We start from the raw sequence: 13,885 nt of genomic DNA, 5'->3' as shown, positions 1-13,885 counted from the left end.
GGATGATAGATAGATGGATGTGGATGATAGATGATAGATAGATGGATGTGGATGATAGATAGATGTGGATGATGGATAGATAGATGGATGTGGATGATAGATAGATAGATGTGGATGATAGATAGATGGATAGATGGATGTGGATGATAGATAGATGTCAATGACTGATAGATGGATGGATGTGGATGATAGATAGATAGATAGATTTGGATGATGAATAGATAGATGGATGTGGATGATAGATAGATATATGGATAGATGGATGTGGATGATAGATGGATAGATAGATAGATAGATGTAGATGATAGATGGATAGATAGATAGATGGATGTGGATGATAGATAGATGGATAGATAGATGTGGATGATAGATAGATATATGGATAGATGGATGTGGATGATAGATGGATAGATAGATAGATGGATGTGGATGATAGATAGATGGATAGATAGATGGATGGATGGATGTGGATGATAGATAGATAGATAAGATAGATAAGATAGATAAGATAGATAGATATTCAACCATGTTCATGTATTGTTCAGGACCCAAACACAGTATTTGAGTGTATTTGGTATCTGTCAGAGTGCTGCACTTCTCCTCCAGCCGCTTGGGGCGCTGTATCTAAATCAGCCCCTCTGCGTCCTCAGAGCCGCTCTTGTGCTCCCTCCTCGGCCCGCACTGACAGCACAGGGGCAGGAACTTTGACCGGTGCTCCAGCGCTAGTTAGCTGCCTGCTAGCCGTTGTGTCTAATATTTTCACATTTGTTTGCGTGTTGTTTCATATGCAGAGAGATGTGGTTTATTTATTTACTCAGCTGGCTGTCGTTAGTCATCCAGATATCCTTCGTCACTCTCGCGATAGGTGAGTTTACACTAAGAATCCCTGCACGAGCTGGCTAATATTAGCATGCTAATGCTAGCGGACTAAATTAGCAGGTGAAGTTGCAGAATATAACATTAACGGGGCTTTGTTTTAGAAAACGGCGACTGTATAATGTGTACACAATAATAAGCAAATACAAACTGTAATTGTGCGCCATGAATAAATACGTTGCGTGCGTTAGTTCACCGGCATACCGATAGCCTGTTTAGCTAGCTCGCACAGGAAGTAATATGCAACGAATACAAGAGGTTTTATTTTACTTATAAAAAGTGATGCCGTTAAAAATTGTAAGACGTAATACCATTTGATAAAAGAAGAAGAATTTAGTATAGTTATATAATGATATGTCTTCAATTTCAAATATTTTGGGGACACTTCTGCTGGATGTATTATTTGCTAACAGTTAGCATTTAGCTTTGTCATTTCATCGATTTTAAGTTATCAATCAATCGATTACGTGGCAAATAACGTTAGTGCGGTCATAATATCTGGTGTGCAGCATCAAACAGCCGTTTTCAATCAGATGTTAGCATATACGTTAATTAACAAGCCAATATGTGTAGCTATGTAATCTAGCTAACATTAGCATTGAGGTATTTTCCATTTGTTTACATTAGATAATTTGGTTGGTTATTTGACACGCTGGCTGTTTAACACGCGGCCCACCTGCATGTCACAACCAGCGCCATCAATATGTTGAGTTTCCTCCAAAACTTTTAGCAAACTTGTCTCAGAGCCTTTCTGTGTTACGTGGCCAGATTGTTACCTGGCCACGTAACACCTGCAGCAGCTGTCAGGTGTGGCTGCTCACTGTCAGTCACACTTCATGTCAGCTGTCTCTCTGTGTACATTTTATTTATTTGCATTAACAAGACAAATACTGGAACAAGGATTTCCATGTTTACTGAACTAAATCTGGCTAAAAACAAACCGCATAAGGGGAACGTCTGTTAATCTAATAAACTTTTGCTGATACTGTATAGGTCAGTTAAATCGATAAACCCTTAAACCTGGATTGACATCTATTTTCTTGTGCTGTGTTCAGATGCCTTTTACAATAACTAAAATTTATGATGTGAGCAAGGGGGTTTGATTTCGGTCAGAAATATGGTAAAATAAATGAATAAATAATAAAAGTTCTATCAGAAGCTTAGCATGAAGTGTCCTGCAAATTGCAAGAAATTAACAAGTCATTTTTTAAGCAAAAAATTTTAAACATTTTAGTTTAGTCTTCTTAAATGTGAGAATTTCTTTGGCATTTATGATAGTATATGAAATGTATTTGGGTTTTGGACGGTTGGACTGAAGAGTTAAGATTAAAATGTCGCTCTGGGAAATTGAAATTGAGAATAATTTGCTTTTTTGTGACATTTTATAGACTAAACAATTAACCCTCTGAAACTAATCAAATTGGTTTGATTTTTTTTTTTTTTTTTTTCAAAAACATGGTGAAATGACAGTGAGCAATATATCAAGATATGGCCCCAAAATCAGCAAAAAATTATTTTTTTAAAAATTAAAAGAAAGAAAGTTACCCGAAAATAAGCAAACAAAGAAAAAAAAAAAGACCTGCAAAAATATACTGAAAAAAAGTTAACATTTTTTTACGTGACATCATTTTAAATATAAAATTACATTACCTTTTTCTCTGCTTTTTCTGATAATTTTCAAATAATAATTATTAACTGGCATCACATGCTTCATCAGATTCTTAGTTTGTTTTCTTATTCAATAATTCCTAATTTTAATCATCATTCTTTAATTATAGGTCTCAGGCTTTTCCTCTTGTAAGTCCAGCAAACAGCAATTATTTTTCAAATGGCCCAATTTCTTGCACGAAATTTATTTATTGTGATGAGTCGTCCAGAGCTGAGAGGAACAAATTTCATGGCGAGTGTCTGAAAATATGGAGTGCAGTTCTTCTCTCGCTTTCTTTTGACTCTTATCTTTTGCAAAGTGCAGATTGCCTTTGCGTGATGAAGCTCTCAGACTCTCGCCTCTCCGTGAGCCGTCACCTTCTCAGCTCCTGACTTACAAGATTTGACATTCAGTCTCTCTGGCTGCGTTTGGGCTTCGTTCTACGCGGGTTTAGTAACTGTGGGTCATGTCCGTTTCAGATGTGTTTTTAATAACTCACTCGACTGAGCTGATATTATTTGGCCTGTCTTTCTTGCTTTGCCTCGGCTGTTCACAGGGCAAAATGCTGAATCTCAGTATCTTTAGGTACTGACTGAAATGTATCTTTAGCACCAAGAATAGAAAACTGTGAAGCACTTACTGTTGGCCTTCAATCTCTGGTCAGATTCAGACACTCTATTTGACCAGTTATTTTTAGATTTTATTTGATCCAAAGTTTTTTTTTAATAAATATCTGTAACATTTAGCATTTGAGAACTTTTAACAACTACCAAGAGTTCTAGTTTAGTGTTGATTGCACATGTGTAAATAACACTGTCCTGGTAATAAACATAACAAAGCTATGCCTCACGTGCTCTGAAATTGTCTTTAAAATGCCATTGAAATGACAAATTATCTCTTTTTTGAGAATATTGGTTGGTTTCCAGTTAAAGTGGTAAAAAAGTTAAAGCTGGGCAATATATCAATATTTTATCGATATCGTTATATGAGACTTGGTGTCATCTTAAATTTGGATATTATGATTTTCTAAGTGGTTTTACAGGCTGTATTACAGTAAAGTGATGTAATTTTCTGAGGTTCTTAAAATGTCTTAAATTAAATTTTATTTTATAATTAGTAGGCCTTAAAATTCATTAAATGGTCTTATATTTGAATTTATTAGGTCTTAATTTCCACAAACATTTTATCTAATTTCATCTGTTCATCTTTTAGTTTCTTTGTCGAATGGAGATTTCAGCATTGGGGCTTGTGGGGATTTATTCTGTTTTGGGTCATTAGAGGAACTGCAGTTTTTTTGCACTTCTGCATTGGATTCATTTTTTAGCCTCAGAAGTTGCTGTTACAGTTTTTCCTGTGTCGTCGCTCATCTCCACATCTTTGTTTTCACCAGCTGCTGGCCTGTACTACCTGGCAGAACTAATAGAAGAATACACAGTAGCCACCAGTCGAATAATAAAGTACATGATAATGGTGAGTAAGCTGATAAAGAGTGATGTCATTTTATTTATGCTGTTTTTAATAATAAATTATTGTACAATATGTAATTCACAACACCTGTGTTCTGCTTCACTGTTTGTGCGAATGCGTCCAGTTTTCGACAGGTGTGCTGGCAGGTCTCTATCTTTTTGAAGGCTTCCCAATGTTGATGGTGGGAGTCGGCCTCTTCACCAACCTGGTGTACTTCGGCCTCCTGCAGACTTTCCCATACATACTGCTGAGCTCCCCAAACTTTATCCTCTCCTGTGGTGAGTACGACAGACACCAGTTTTGGATTATTTGCCTGTTTAAAACAGAAACTGGTTTCAGCATCATCTAAAGAAAATAAAACTTAAAGGGTAACTTTGGCGTTTTTCAAACTGGACCCTGTTTTCCCATGTTTTTGTGTCAGAGTTACTATCGGCAACAACAGTTTTTGAAATAGGTCCAGTATTGAGCGAGAGTGTAAAACAGGCTAACCATTCGGGGCATCTTCACACTGTCAATTAATGACCACTAAAAGTGTTTGTTTTGGCCACTGACAGGATCGTATCATTATTCTAAGTGTCTGATAACATTGTGCAAACAGAGATAGACCCTTTTGTTAAACAGAAAAGAAAAATATTTTAGAATAGTCATGATAGTCGCACAAAAATGTGGTATTTGTATGAAACTAAAAAGAAAGCTTCCTTTCGTTTAGTCATCAAAGAGTCTTGTGTGAGGAAATTAAGTCAAACCGATGCTGATTATTTGTCATTTTCTTGTCTCTTTTTCTTTTTTTCCAACATTGTTTCTTTTCCCTCGTCTCCTCTCTCCAGTGTTGGTGGTGGTGAACCATTATATGGCCTTCCAGTACTTTGCACAAGAGTATTATCCATTCTCAGAGGTAATATCATCTCACATTCATGATGCCATACGCTGTCTGTGATATAGTGTTTTTTTAAACAACAAGGGAGATTTTCTGTAATTTAACATTTCTCCCATACTTGTCTTATGATCTTGCGTTTGGCTTTAAGGTGCTGGCATACTTCACCATCTGCCTGTGGGTGATCCCCTTCGCCTTCTTTGTTTCACTGTCAGCGGGGGAAAATGTGCTTCCATCCACCATGCAACAAGGAGGTGAGATTTTTTTTGTCTTTTCAGCAATATGCTGTTTTTTAGTTTAAGGGATCAGAACCTTTTATTTACCCCCCTTTCACATTTAAGCCGTCCTATCTAATAAAGGCTAAAAAAAACAAAAAATATTCTTTAAAAAAGAAGAAAAAAGTAATCCCTGGGGATCATAACATATAAGGTTTGAATTAATCTGCAAATATTCTGGTTCAAGTTAGACTTTTCAGTGGATGCTACTGAGGCACGAAACAGGCCTAAATGAGGCCTCAGTGTTCCCCACAGAATACCAGGTGTACGTATGTGTGGTGGTAGTGGCCACAGGGGTTGTTAATTTAATTTAATTTTATTTTTTTATATTTTTGGGAATCTTTTAAATGATTGTGTGTCCCTTTGAACACATTATGTGTCTTACTTTAATATCTCTCCATGACACTGAGACTGTGTCGTGTTAAGATGCTGTGAGCTGTAAATTCGCTACTTCTAAGCAGAAGAGAGAGGATAATAGCGTGAAAGCCAAGAGCGCTCACTCTGCATCAAAATCTGGGTACTCAAACGTCACCAGAAGTACACTGCACACTGACAAGCAAAAAAACCCCAAATAAACTAAAAAAATCAAGCAATCTCAGTCGACTGTGGGGTGTCTGACTGACGATTTTAATCTCCGACTTTAAAGGGCAGCCCTAAACGGTATTTAACAAATGCCTTTTTTCTTTTAATTTTTTTTAGACGATGTGGTGTCTAATTACTTCACCAAGGGCAAGAGGGGGAAGAGGTCTGGGATCCTCCTCGTGTTCTCTTTCCTCAAGGAGGCAGTGCTGCCCAGCCGACAGAAAATGTACTGAGGAGCTCGGACTCGGGGTGCAGCCTCTGGGGTCTGTTGGTGTGTGTGAGTGAGTGTTTGTGTTGGAAATTGAGGGGAAGCAGGAAGGACTTTGGAAATTTGTTTCTGGATGGGACTTAAACGAAACAGTGGCCAAAGCGGAAGCACATGAAGAGGACGGACCAATAAACGGAACAGAGCTTCTTGCTGGACGAGCCCACGAGTTTACACAGGCCACGTTCGTCTCTCTTTGTTTTTCTGTCTGTCTGTATTGACTGCCAACAACATCTGGAGACCTCTTTGAGGGGATCTTGTCCGTAGTGCGATGCTTTCTTATTGTCATGTTGGACTCCTCCATTTTTTAAGCTTTGATATGTGTGAAGGATCTGAAATTAACAACCACCAAAAACCTGTAAGTTTTGACTTTGGCAGATAAATCATTAACACTTTTCTTCTTGAGATGAGATTTGCTGTCATTTGTGTGTTTTAGGTATCACACTTTATCTGTTTCAATACAAAGTAGCATTGAGGGCAGGTTAAGAGACAAAACACAACTTGTGAAAACTACTGTCTCCTCAGATGAAGGTTGGAGATTAATGAAACAGTTTAAAGGTACTTTTTGACTTAATCCTTAAGTCCAGTCTTTGACTTTGATGTGAATTGATCCTGGAAAGGAAAGCCCAGCTGCAGACAAAATGCTACAGGTCACCACAGAAATGCTTATTAACATTATTTCAAATGGGAAAGTGCAGTTAAAGGAAGACTTTTACCACAAATGATCATATGTTTATCAGCCATTCACCTCATGTTAAGTTGAATTCATGAAATAATTTTTTCTCGCATGCCTCCACGGTGAGCGGTAAATCCAAAAACTGAGAAAATTCTTGATGATTTGAAGTCATAGGGGTCCAGGTTAAAAGCGCAAAGACTATATCAAAACATCTGTGTACGATGTAATTCTTGCAGCACAATTTAAGTCAAGGAATGTTAAAAAGTCTCAAATGGGCAGGGCTGGGAGGGCTAAGACATGCCCAGTCACTCAATCGTGCCACCTCTCGATCCACAGCACCTCCCTGCTACCTGCACACACATAGCAGTCGGTTGGCGAGAGGGTGTGGGCGGGGACTCGGGGGCTCGGTTGGTGATAAAAGCAGGCTTCTACAAGCAGGCTCATCCAATAGCAAAATTCAGTTGCAATCTCCAAGTTTCAACCTTTAGAGTGCAGTCACTGTGTATATTTACAACACAATATGTAGAATTTTAATGCTTTGCACTTTAATGTCAAGAGTTGGACCTGAATCAAACAACGTTTTTAAGAGTTATTTCTGGTTCACCAAAATCACACAATAACACTAACTAACTGATCAAGGCCGTGGTAGACCAGCAGCTTTCATGTTCAGCAGGGTAAAATTATTGTTTTTATCAGTGGAGTTTGGCTTTGTTTGGGAAGTACTGAGCATATGACTAAATAACACTCACAGCTGTGAGAGTTTAACTCATATTTTCACAAAATTTTGCTGTTGTTAAACCCCCATGACTTAAATTCATCAAGAATTTTCTCTGTTTTTGGATTCTTCATTCACCATGGAGGCATGTTTACTTCACAGTAATTGTTATATAAATGGTCACTGTGGGAGGTGAAGTATTCCTTTTAAGTTGTAAAGAACCAGCTACTAATCAATGGAAATGGCTAGTTTTAATTACAAGATTTGACATGTGAATACTCTCTGCCCCCGTAGAAAGGATCACTTTAATAAGTGAAACACCCTTAAATTATAGTTGGCTACGATGGAAATCTCCCAGTCTGGATTGTTTACGTGTGGCCACAAAAACGATGCACTTAGTTGAGATTTTTCTGTTTTCTTGTCTCACATCTACAGAGTCATTAATCACCAGCGCTGTAGTCTGCAACCTGACTGTTTTTTAAAAATTCACAGTAATAACTAACTGGCTTTTGTACATTGATCATTGAGTTAACCCGACACCAAGCGACAAAATGAAAACACTCTTTAAGATCGAACCTTGCAGTGACTCTTGGGTGCTTACGTGCGTCTGGGACAAAAGCTGCTGAAAGTGGTTTGATGAAGGCACTATTAAAGAGGCCGAAATTCTTTTTACCAATTACGGAGTGCGATTCATTGTAGGCCGGTATTCACACAAATGTATAATAAAAGATTTTGTTGAAATAACACGCGGATTAAATGGTTCTTTTCAGAGGTTGGTGTTCAAGGAAATAAAGGCAAAAATAGATGAACTGATCCTCGTCATTTCCAATTAAATCAGGTTAATTCACCCTGTCAGTGCTAAATTTGATTTGCAGTGTGATGGATTTTCTTGTTGTCACACCGTGAACTCTACTCAGAAATGTGTGTGCGTGCGTGTGTGTGTGTGTGCGTGTGCGTGTGCGTGTGCGTGCGTGCGTGCGTGCGTGCGTGCGTGCGTGCGTGTGTGTGTGTGTGTGTGTGTCAGACAGTGTTACAGAATGGCATTACGTTAGCCAAGTCCCATGTGGCTTGGTCACAGTAGGTGCACCACGTTGAGGCTTGTGTGCACTTTGACCCCCGCTGAGGTGTGAAGTGCTTTGTGAAGTAAAGGAAGAAGACAAAACTGACACACACACACACACACACACACACACTTTCAGCTGACAGGTCACAGCTCGCAGTTACGCACACGCTGTTGACAAGCCCTCACCTGGATCCCGAGTCAGGTCCCTGGGGGCAGCAGTGAAAGTGCAGGGATACATCTGAGACAGGTGACCCAGTTCACTGAGGTTTTCTCACCTTTCACTCACCCCTCCGTTCACCCCGCTTTCGGAGCCGCAGCATCTGGAGTGTGTGGCATTTTTAATTTTGTCACTTTGAGCTGAAGTCATGGGGCGGCAGGTTATTTTGTCAGGGACGGTCTGCTGTTATGCCTGTTAACACTCGTGATGCACACAGCCAGACGTCCAAGTAATACATGTTTTCCTAAAAAAGAATGCTTTAATTACAGTGGTAGCACTTCATAAATACCATAAATTAGGGATACTCAACTCGTACATAGGGGGCACTTTTGCAAAATGACAGGAGGCCAGGGGCCAGTTAATAAACACACAGATCGGACCTCGAATGGGGGGTGGGAGATCCTCCCCTGGTGCTTATTTATTTATTTATTTCAAATAAAGAAGCTCCATTTAGATGCTTTTGAAAGTGTGAATCCATATTTCCCATTGTGAATTAGAAAATGGTCAGCAGGCCACGGGGACCCTGTCGAGGGCTAGATTTTGCCTTTGGGCCGGAAGTTGATTATTACTAACATAAATGGTAAATTGATGATCACAAGTCACTTGCAATCCTTTCAGAATGTACCCACAACCCACTTCAATCCACTGCACTACACAGTATTTACTGGCCATTTAACAAGGTATATAATCCAATATTTATAAACCCTTTACAAACCTATTACTAACCATTAAGAAATACTTGATATACTATACAAAATGTTAATGTGCACTACAATAAACTGATATAAATTGTGAAAATCATAACAATAATGAGAGGAAATTAACATCTAAGTATTATGATGGTACGTAAGTTTATCGATAATAAATTTAAGTTAATGTTAATTTTAATGTTAACAAACAATGAAATTATAATTGATGTTTACTATTTCCGCTTATTATTATTTTTATTGTTATTCTCATGTTATTTCTAAAAATGGTCTCATGTTCTTTCCACCTCCAACCAAGTTTCAATGTTAAAATATGCAAAATATTGTAGTATCAGACGAGTTTTAATCAGTTTTTAATTTCAGGTCCAGCAGTGTGATGCTCAGTAGTGTCCGGGCTCCAGCACCTCAGCCAGGTGCATGGCCACCTCTGTCCAGGGGGAGGTGCTCCGCCCCTGGGGGTATCCTCTGTGCTGGACCTCCTCAATGTCCTGCGGCTCAAAGTAACGAGGGGAGGCGATCCTGGAGGGGAAGGCTCTGGGGAACAACACCCTCTTGAGGACGTCCAGAGGCAGGTCAGGGGTGGGGCGGTGCGTGCCGTCCCACTTGGTGGAGTACTGAGGCTGCCTGCTGCTGCTGTCCCTCCACACTGTGACCTGGCCCCGAAGGTCCGGCTCTCTGAGGGGTTTCTCTGGCTGGACGCCCATGAAGATGGTCCACGGTGAGAATGGAGGTTGCTTTTTGGAGGTAATCTTCTCCAGAGGATCTTCTGGCTGATGCTTCGATGGGCGTTTGGCATATTTTTGGTAAGAAGTGTTCTGACCTGATGAGAGACACTGGGTGTGGTACTGGCTCACTGAGACTCTGGGGTGGAAATCCTTCAGGAGAGGAAGACCTTTATTGTTCGCCCACTCAGCCATCTTCACATCAATAAGTGTCTGAAAATTGACAAGGAATAAGTGTGAATAGTTTTGTTTCATATGTTACATAGATGCTACAAATTTTATTATAGCTTGACAAGAGAACCGAGAATACTACCTGATCTTCCACCAATGAGAGATTAATGCTAATGTTTAAATTTTTGAAGTAAAAAATACGTAGCAAGATTAGGATTTTCACAAGTACCCTTTAAATGTTACATCAACATTGATCACAATGTTCAAGAAAGCATAGTTTATTAAGTAACACTGCATTCAGCAGCCTAATGTATCCTCATTCAGCAGTTTGTATGATATCTAAAGAACTAGTGTCCCACAAATGGCATGGTCATTTTATTTACTTAATGTAAATTTGTGTAGGTCATATTTACGCAAGTAAAGTTACGTAGGTTAGGTTTAGGCAGATAAATGTACGTGAGATTGGTTAAGGAAAATAAATTCATGTGGATTATGTTTAGCCAAGTCAGTTACGTAGGTTACATTTAGACAAGAAAAGTTCTAAAGGTTACGTTAAGACAAGTAAAGTTAGGTAGGTTAGGTTTAGGAAAAAACAAGCAAACATGGTTGCTGTGGTGCCAGACTGTAAGCAGTAGTCATTCGAGAGACACAGCGCCAAAAAAACACAAATTTAGTGATGCAAAACACCAAACGAGGCTGAATCTAGAGTTGGCTTTTACTTTCACTTAACCAACAATCCTGCATAGTTTACCTTTAACATAACTTACTTAACCAAAGTTAAGCTGGTCAGGTTTAGGAAAAGAAACACAGTGAGGATGTACTTTACAATACTTCTTTTGGTTTCACATGGGACACAAACACCGATCTCCTGGGGGAAAGTCCTGTGTTTGTTTGACTGTTTCAAATGTATCAGTCCCATTAACCCTCCAAACTTACCTCCTTAAGAGGACTTTTCAATCTTTAAACTCTTACATGTATTATGTTACTTACAAATTCAATTACATTACTTTTTGTAGAAATAGTGTATGAGGGTTTTAACATGTGAATATGTTTGATGATGTATGATTCAGTCACAAAGTTATTTATGTGGTTGTCAGCATATCAACTAACCTTTTTATTGAGATCATTCAGTTTGACCATTTCCACGAGATCACTGTACAAATTTTGAACTAGTTTCCTCTCATGCATTTCTTTCTTCTTCTCTGTCTGCCACATGCAGCTTTTCAGATACCTACAGAGAAAACCAGAAGACTTTTTAAAAAATCGTCAATTTTATCTGAAACGGTTTAACAAAGCTTTCATTTATTGGTGTGAATTGTTTTTTTAGCTTGTTACCTTGCCACCTCCCTGTGGCACCAGATGCGGGCCAAATCCAGAGGGGTGTGTCCCACGCTGTCCTGGGCCAACACATCTGCTCCAGCCTGAACGAGGATCTCAGTGCAGTCCAGGAGGCCTTCAGAGGCGGCCAAGTGCAGCGGGGTCGTCCCTGAATCTGTGGTACTGGTAATAACACACACAAAAAAACTTATTTAAAAAACTTAATTATTATTACCATCATTACTGCTGTTATCATTATCACATTACTGTTGTCATCATCATCATTACCATCATTATCTCTTGCAACAGCAGCTAAACTTTCATCTCATTTTAATCATAATTTTACTTTTTGACACTCTTGCAGTGTTAGTTTGCTTTCAAGCTTCTCTTATAAAATGTTTTATTTGGTGATTGAATAAGCATGCATCCAGCTGACTGAATTTACAAATGCACCCATTTTAGACAATAAAGCTGAAAATTTGCACAAAGCAATCTTTCACAGAATAAGGCCCCTACGCGTTGACGTCGGCCCCATGCTCCAGCAGGTATCTGAGGCAGGAGGAGGTGTTGGGTGAGCTGCGGGAGGACAGGACCATGTGAACAGGCTGACGACCCTGGAGATCGCTGCTGTCGATCCAAGCCAGCCTGGACGCCACCAGCAGCTGAACAGCAGCCAGCTGGCCATAAAGGCAGGCCACGTGAAGCGCTGACAGACCCTGGAGGGTGAAACACAAGTTATGCAAAGAGTTACGCATGTTTTCTTAATCACATGGCTTACTGGGATGCTTGAATGGAGTGGGACTCATGTGTTTCCAGTGAAAAGTGGAATATAAACACATTTAATAATGTGCTGCTCAAGTTGGCAATTTATTTGTTTATTTCCATTTTGTGAAAGTGTAATGAAATTCATTTTAGAGGAAAATATTGATAGGCCAACTGCTTCTTTGAAAGAAGTAGTTGCTTTCCAGATTAAAATTGTTCATTTAATTGCATTTGCAGCCACAACAGTGAAATCCAATTCAGGCCTCGAGGATAACACATCAATAATCACCTCAAGGCACCCCTCCCCGCTGTGAGTAGCTCTAAGACTATTATACTTAACTTTTTAATGCTGATTTTTTACCTGTACTGGTGTATATTTGTATTTGGCATTTGTTTTTAAATAAATGGCTGGACTGGGGTACTTAATTACATCACTACATGCTCTGCAGTATATTCTTTAAGCCACAGCAGTGGACAGCCATCTACAGTATAATCCCTCACCCGATGTTTGAATGTAACTTAGTGTATTTACTGTTCTTTAGTATGAATTTAGGATACGTGTACATTACCTGAGTCTGTTCTTTTCATGACACTTTTATACTTTTACTCCACTGCATTCCAGAGGGAAATATGGTACTTTTACTGACATTTATCTGAAAGCGTTATTTCCTTTACAAAGTAGATTTTTGCATAAAAATCAGAAGAAACGTTTATAAAATATGTTTTGTTATAAACTAATCCACCCAATAGTTTAAATGAATACAGCTGTTTTCTTATTCGTTATTTCCTTTCCAAAGTAGATTTTTGCATAAAAATCAGAAGAAACGTTTATAAAATATGTTTTGTTATAAACTAATCCACCCAATACATGCCCTGCTTATTATTACTATTATTATTATTAATAATAATAATTAATAATATTACTAATTAATATATTTTATGAATATTTGTTTATTTATTTATTTTTTTTGGACTGGGTACTGTTACTTTTCATACTTTAAGTACATGTTCCTAAATAAAATTACTTATTTTTACTTAAGTAACCTCTTCAATGCCTGACTTTTACTTGTAACTGAGTATTTTTACAGTGTGGTAAGTGTTGATGAGCCTACCTGACTGTTCACACTGAGATCCAACTTCTCTGAGCTCCCAGCAGCAACAGCTGGAAACATGTGCACGTCTGGGGGAGCTTTGTGGATGTGTTTTCTGCAAAATGAACCATACAAAAACTACCGTCGTAAATGCAAGGCTATCATTACCATAAGACACAACTTTTTTGGATGATTTTCAGTGAGCGAATTCAACAACGTAACGTTCAAAATGACCCTTATAACAAACTTAAAGCGTCCCCAAAGCGACTCATACATAAAAGCGTGTGCTTAAGCACAGAAAATAACCTATAAACTTAAATATTATTAACGTTATTTACCTATTTTTACATCTCCCACGTCTCCGTTTTCCCGATTTGTTGACAGGTTTCCATGGTTGCCACGGAAACGTGGTAACTAGGAGACGAACTCTGATTTTAGACAACTCAGTAACAGGCAT

General features: G+C 38.7%; 2 protein-coding genes across 2 annotated transcripts; one reads left to right on the top strand and one right to left on the bottom strand.

The window, feature by feature from the left end:
* The first annotated feature begins 507 nt into the window (after positions 1-507).
* Positions 508-8,122, top strand: tex261 (testis expressed 261). Its single transcript, XM_042512786.1, has 6 exons — positions 508-865; positions 3,915-3,994; positions 4,116-4,269; positions 4,819-4,886; positions 5,017-5,119; positions 5,840-8,122. The coding sequence occupies exons 1-6, from the start codon at positions 796-798 to the stop codon at positions 5,953-5,955; spliced, it is 591 nt and encodes a 196-aa protein (XP_042368720.1). The 5' UTR covers positions 508-795; the 3' UTR covers positions 5,956-8,122.
* Positions 8,123-9,745: 1,623 nt separating this feature from the next.
* On the bottom strand, positions 9,746-13,885 carry ankrd53 (ankyrin repeat domain 53). The gene is made up of 6 exons (XM_042512708.1): positions 13,767-13,885; positions 13,450-13,543; positions 12,092-12,291; positions 11,594-11,758; positions 11,369-11,489; positions 9,746-10,300 (listed from the first exon to the last, which is right to left on the bottom strand). The coding sequence occupies exons 1-6, from the start codon at positions 13,883-13,885 to the stop codon at positions 9,746-9,748; spliced, it is 1,254 nt and encodes a 417-aa protein (XP_042368642.1).

This window comes from Plectropomus leopardus, chromosome 23 (genome assembly GCF_008729295.1).
Source record: "Plectropomus leopardus isolate mb chromosome 23, YSFRI_Pleo_2.0, whole genome shotgun sequence".
Taxonomy (NCBI): Eukaryota; Metazoa; Chordata; class Actinopteri; order Perciformes; family Serranidae; genus Plectropomus; species Plectropomus leopardus.
Note: the sequence above shows the minus strand (reverse complement) of the source record. Positions and strands in the feature narration are given on the sequence as shown.

Excerpts from the sequence above, each read along its gene's own strand:
- ankrd53 (XM_042512708.1), bottom strand. The coding sequence starts at position 13,885 with ATGCCTGTTACTGAGTTGTCTAAAATCAGAGTTCGTCTCCTAGTTACC. Across the intron at positions 13,544-13,766 it reads CGTGGGAGATGTAAAAATAG|AAAACACATCCACAAAGCTC; the intron begins GTAAATAACGTT and ends TTCATTTTGCAG. Across the intron at positions 11,759-12,091 it reads CATGGGGCCGACGTCAACGC|TACCACAGATTCAGGGACGA; the intron begins GTAGGGGCCTTA and ends TGTTATTACCAG.
- tex261 (XM_042512786.1), top strand. The coding sequence starts at position 796 with ATGTGGTTTATTTATTTACTCAGCTGGCTGTCGTTAGTCATCCAGATA. Across the intron at positions 866-3,914 it reads CTTCGTCACTCTCGCGATAG|CTGCTGGCCTGTACTACCTG; the intron begins GTGAGTTTACAC and ends TGTTTTCACCAG. Across the intron at positions 3,995-4,115 it reads TAATAAAGTACATGATAATG|TTTTCGACAGGTGTGCTGGC; the intron begins GTGAGTAAGCTG and ends GAATGCGTCCAG.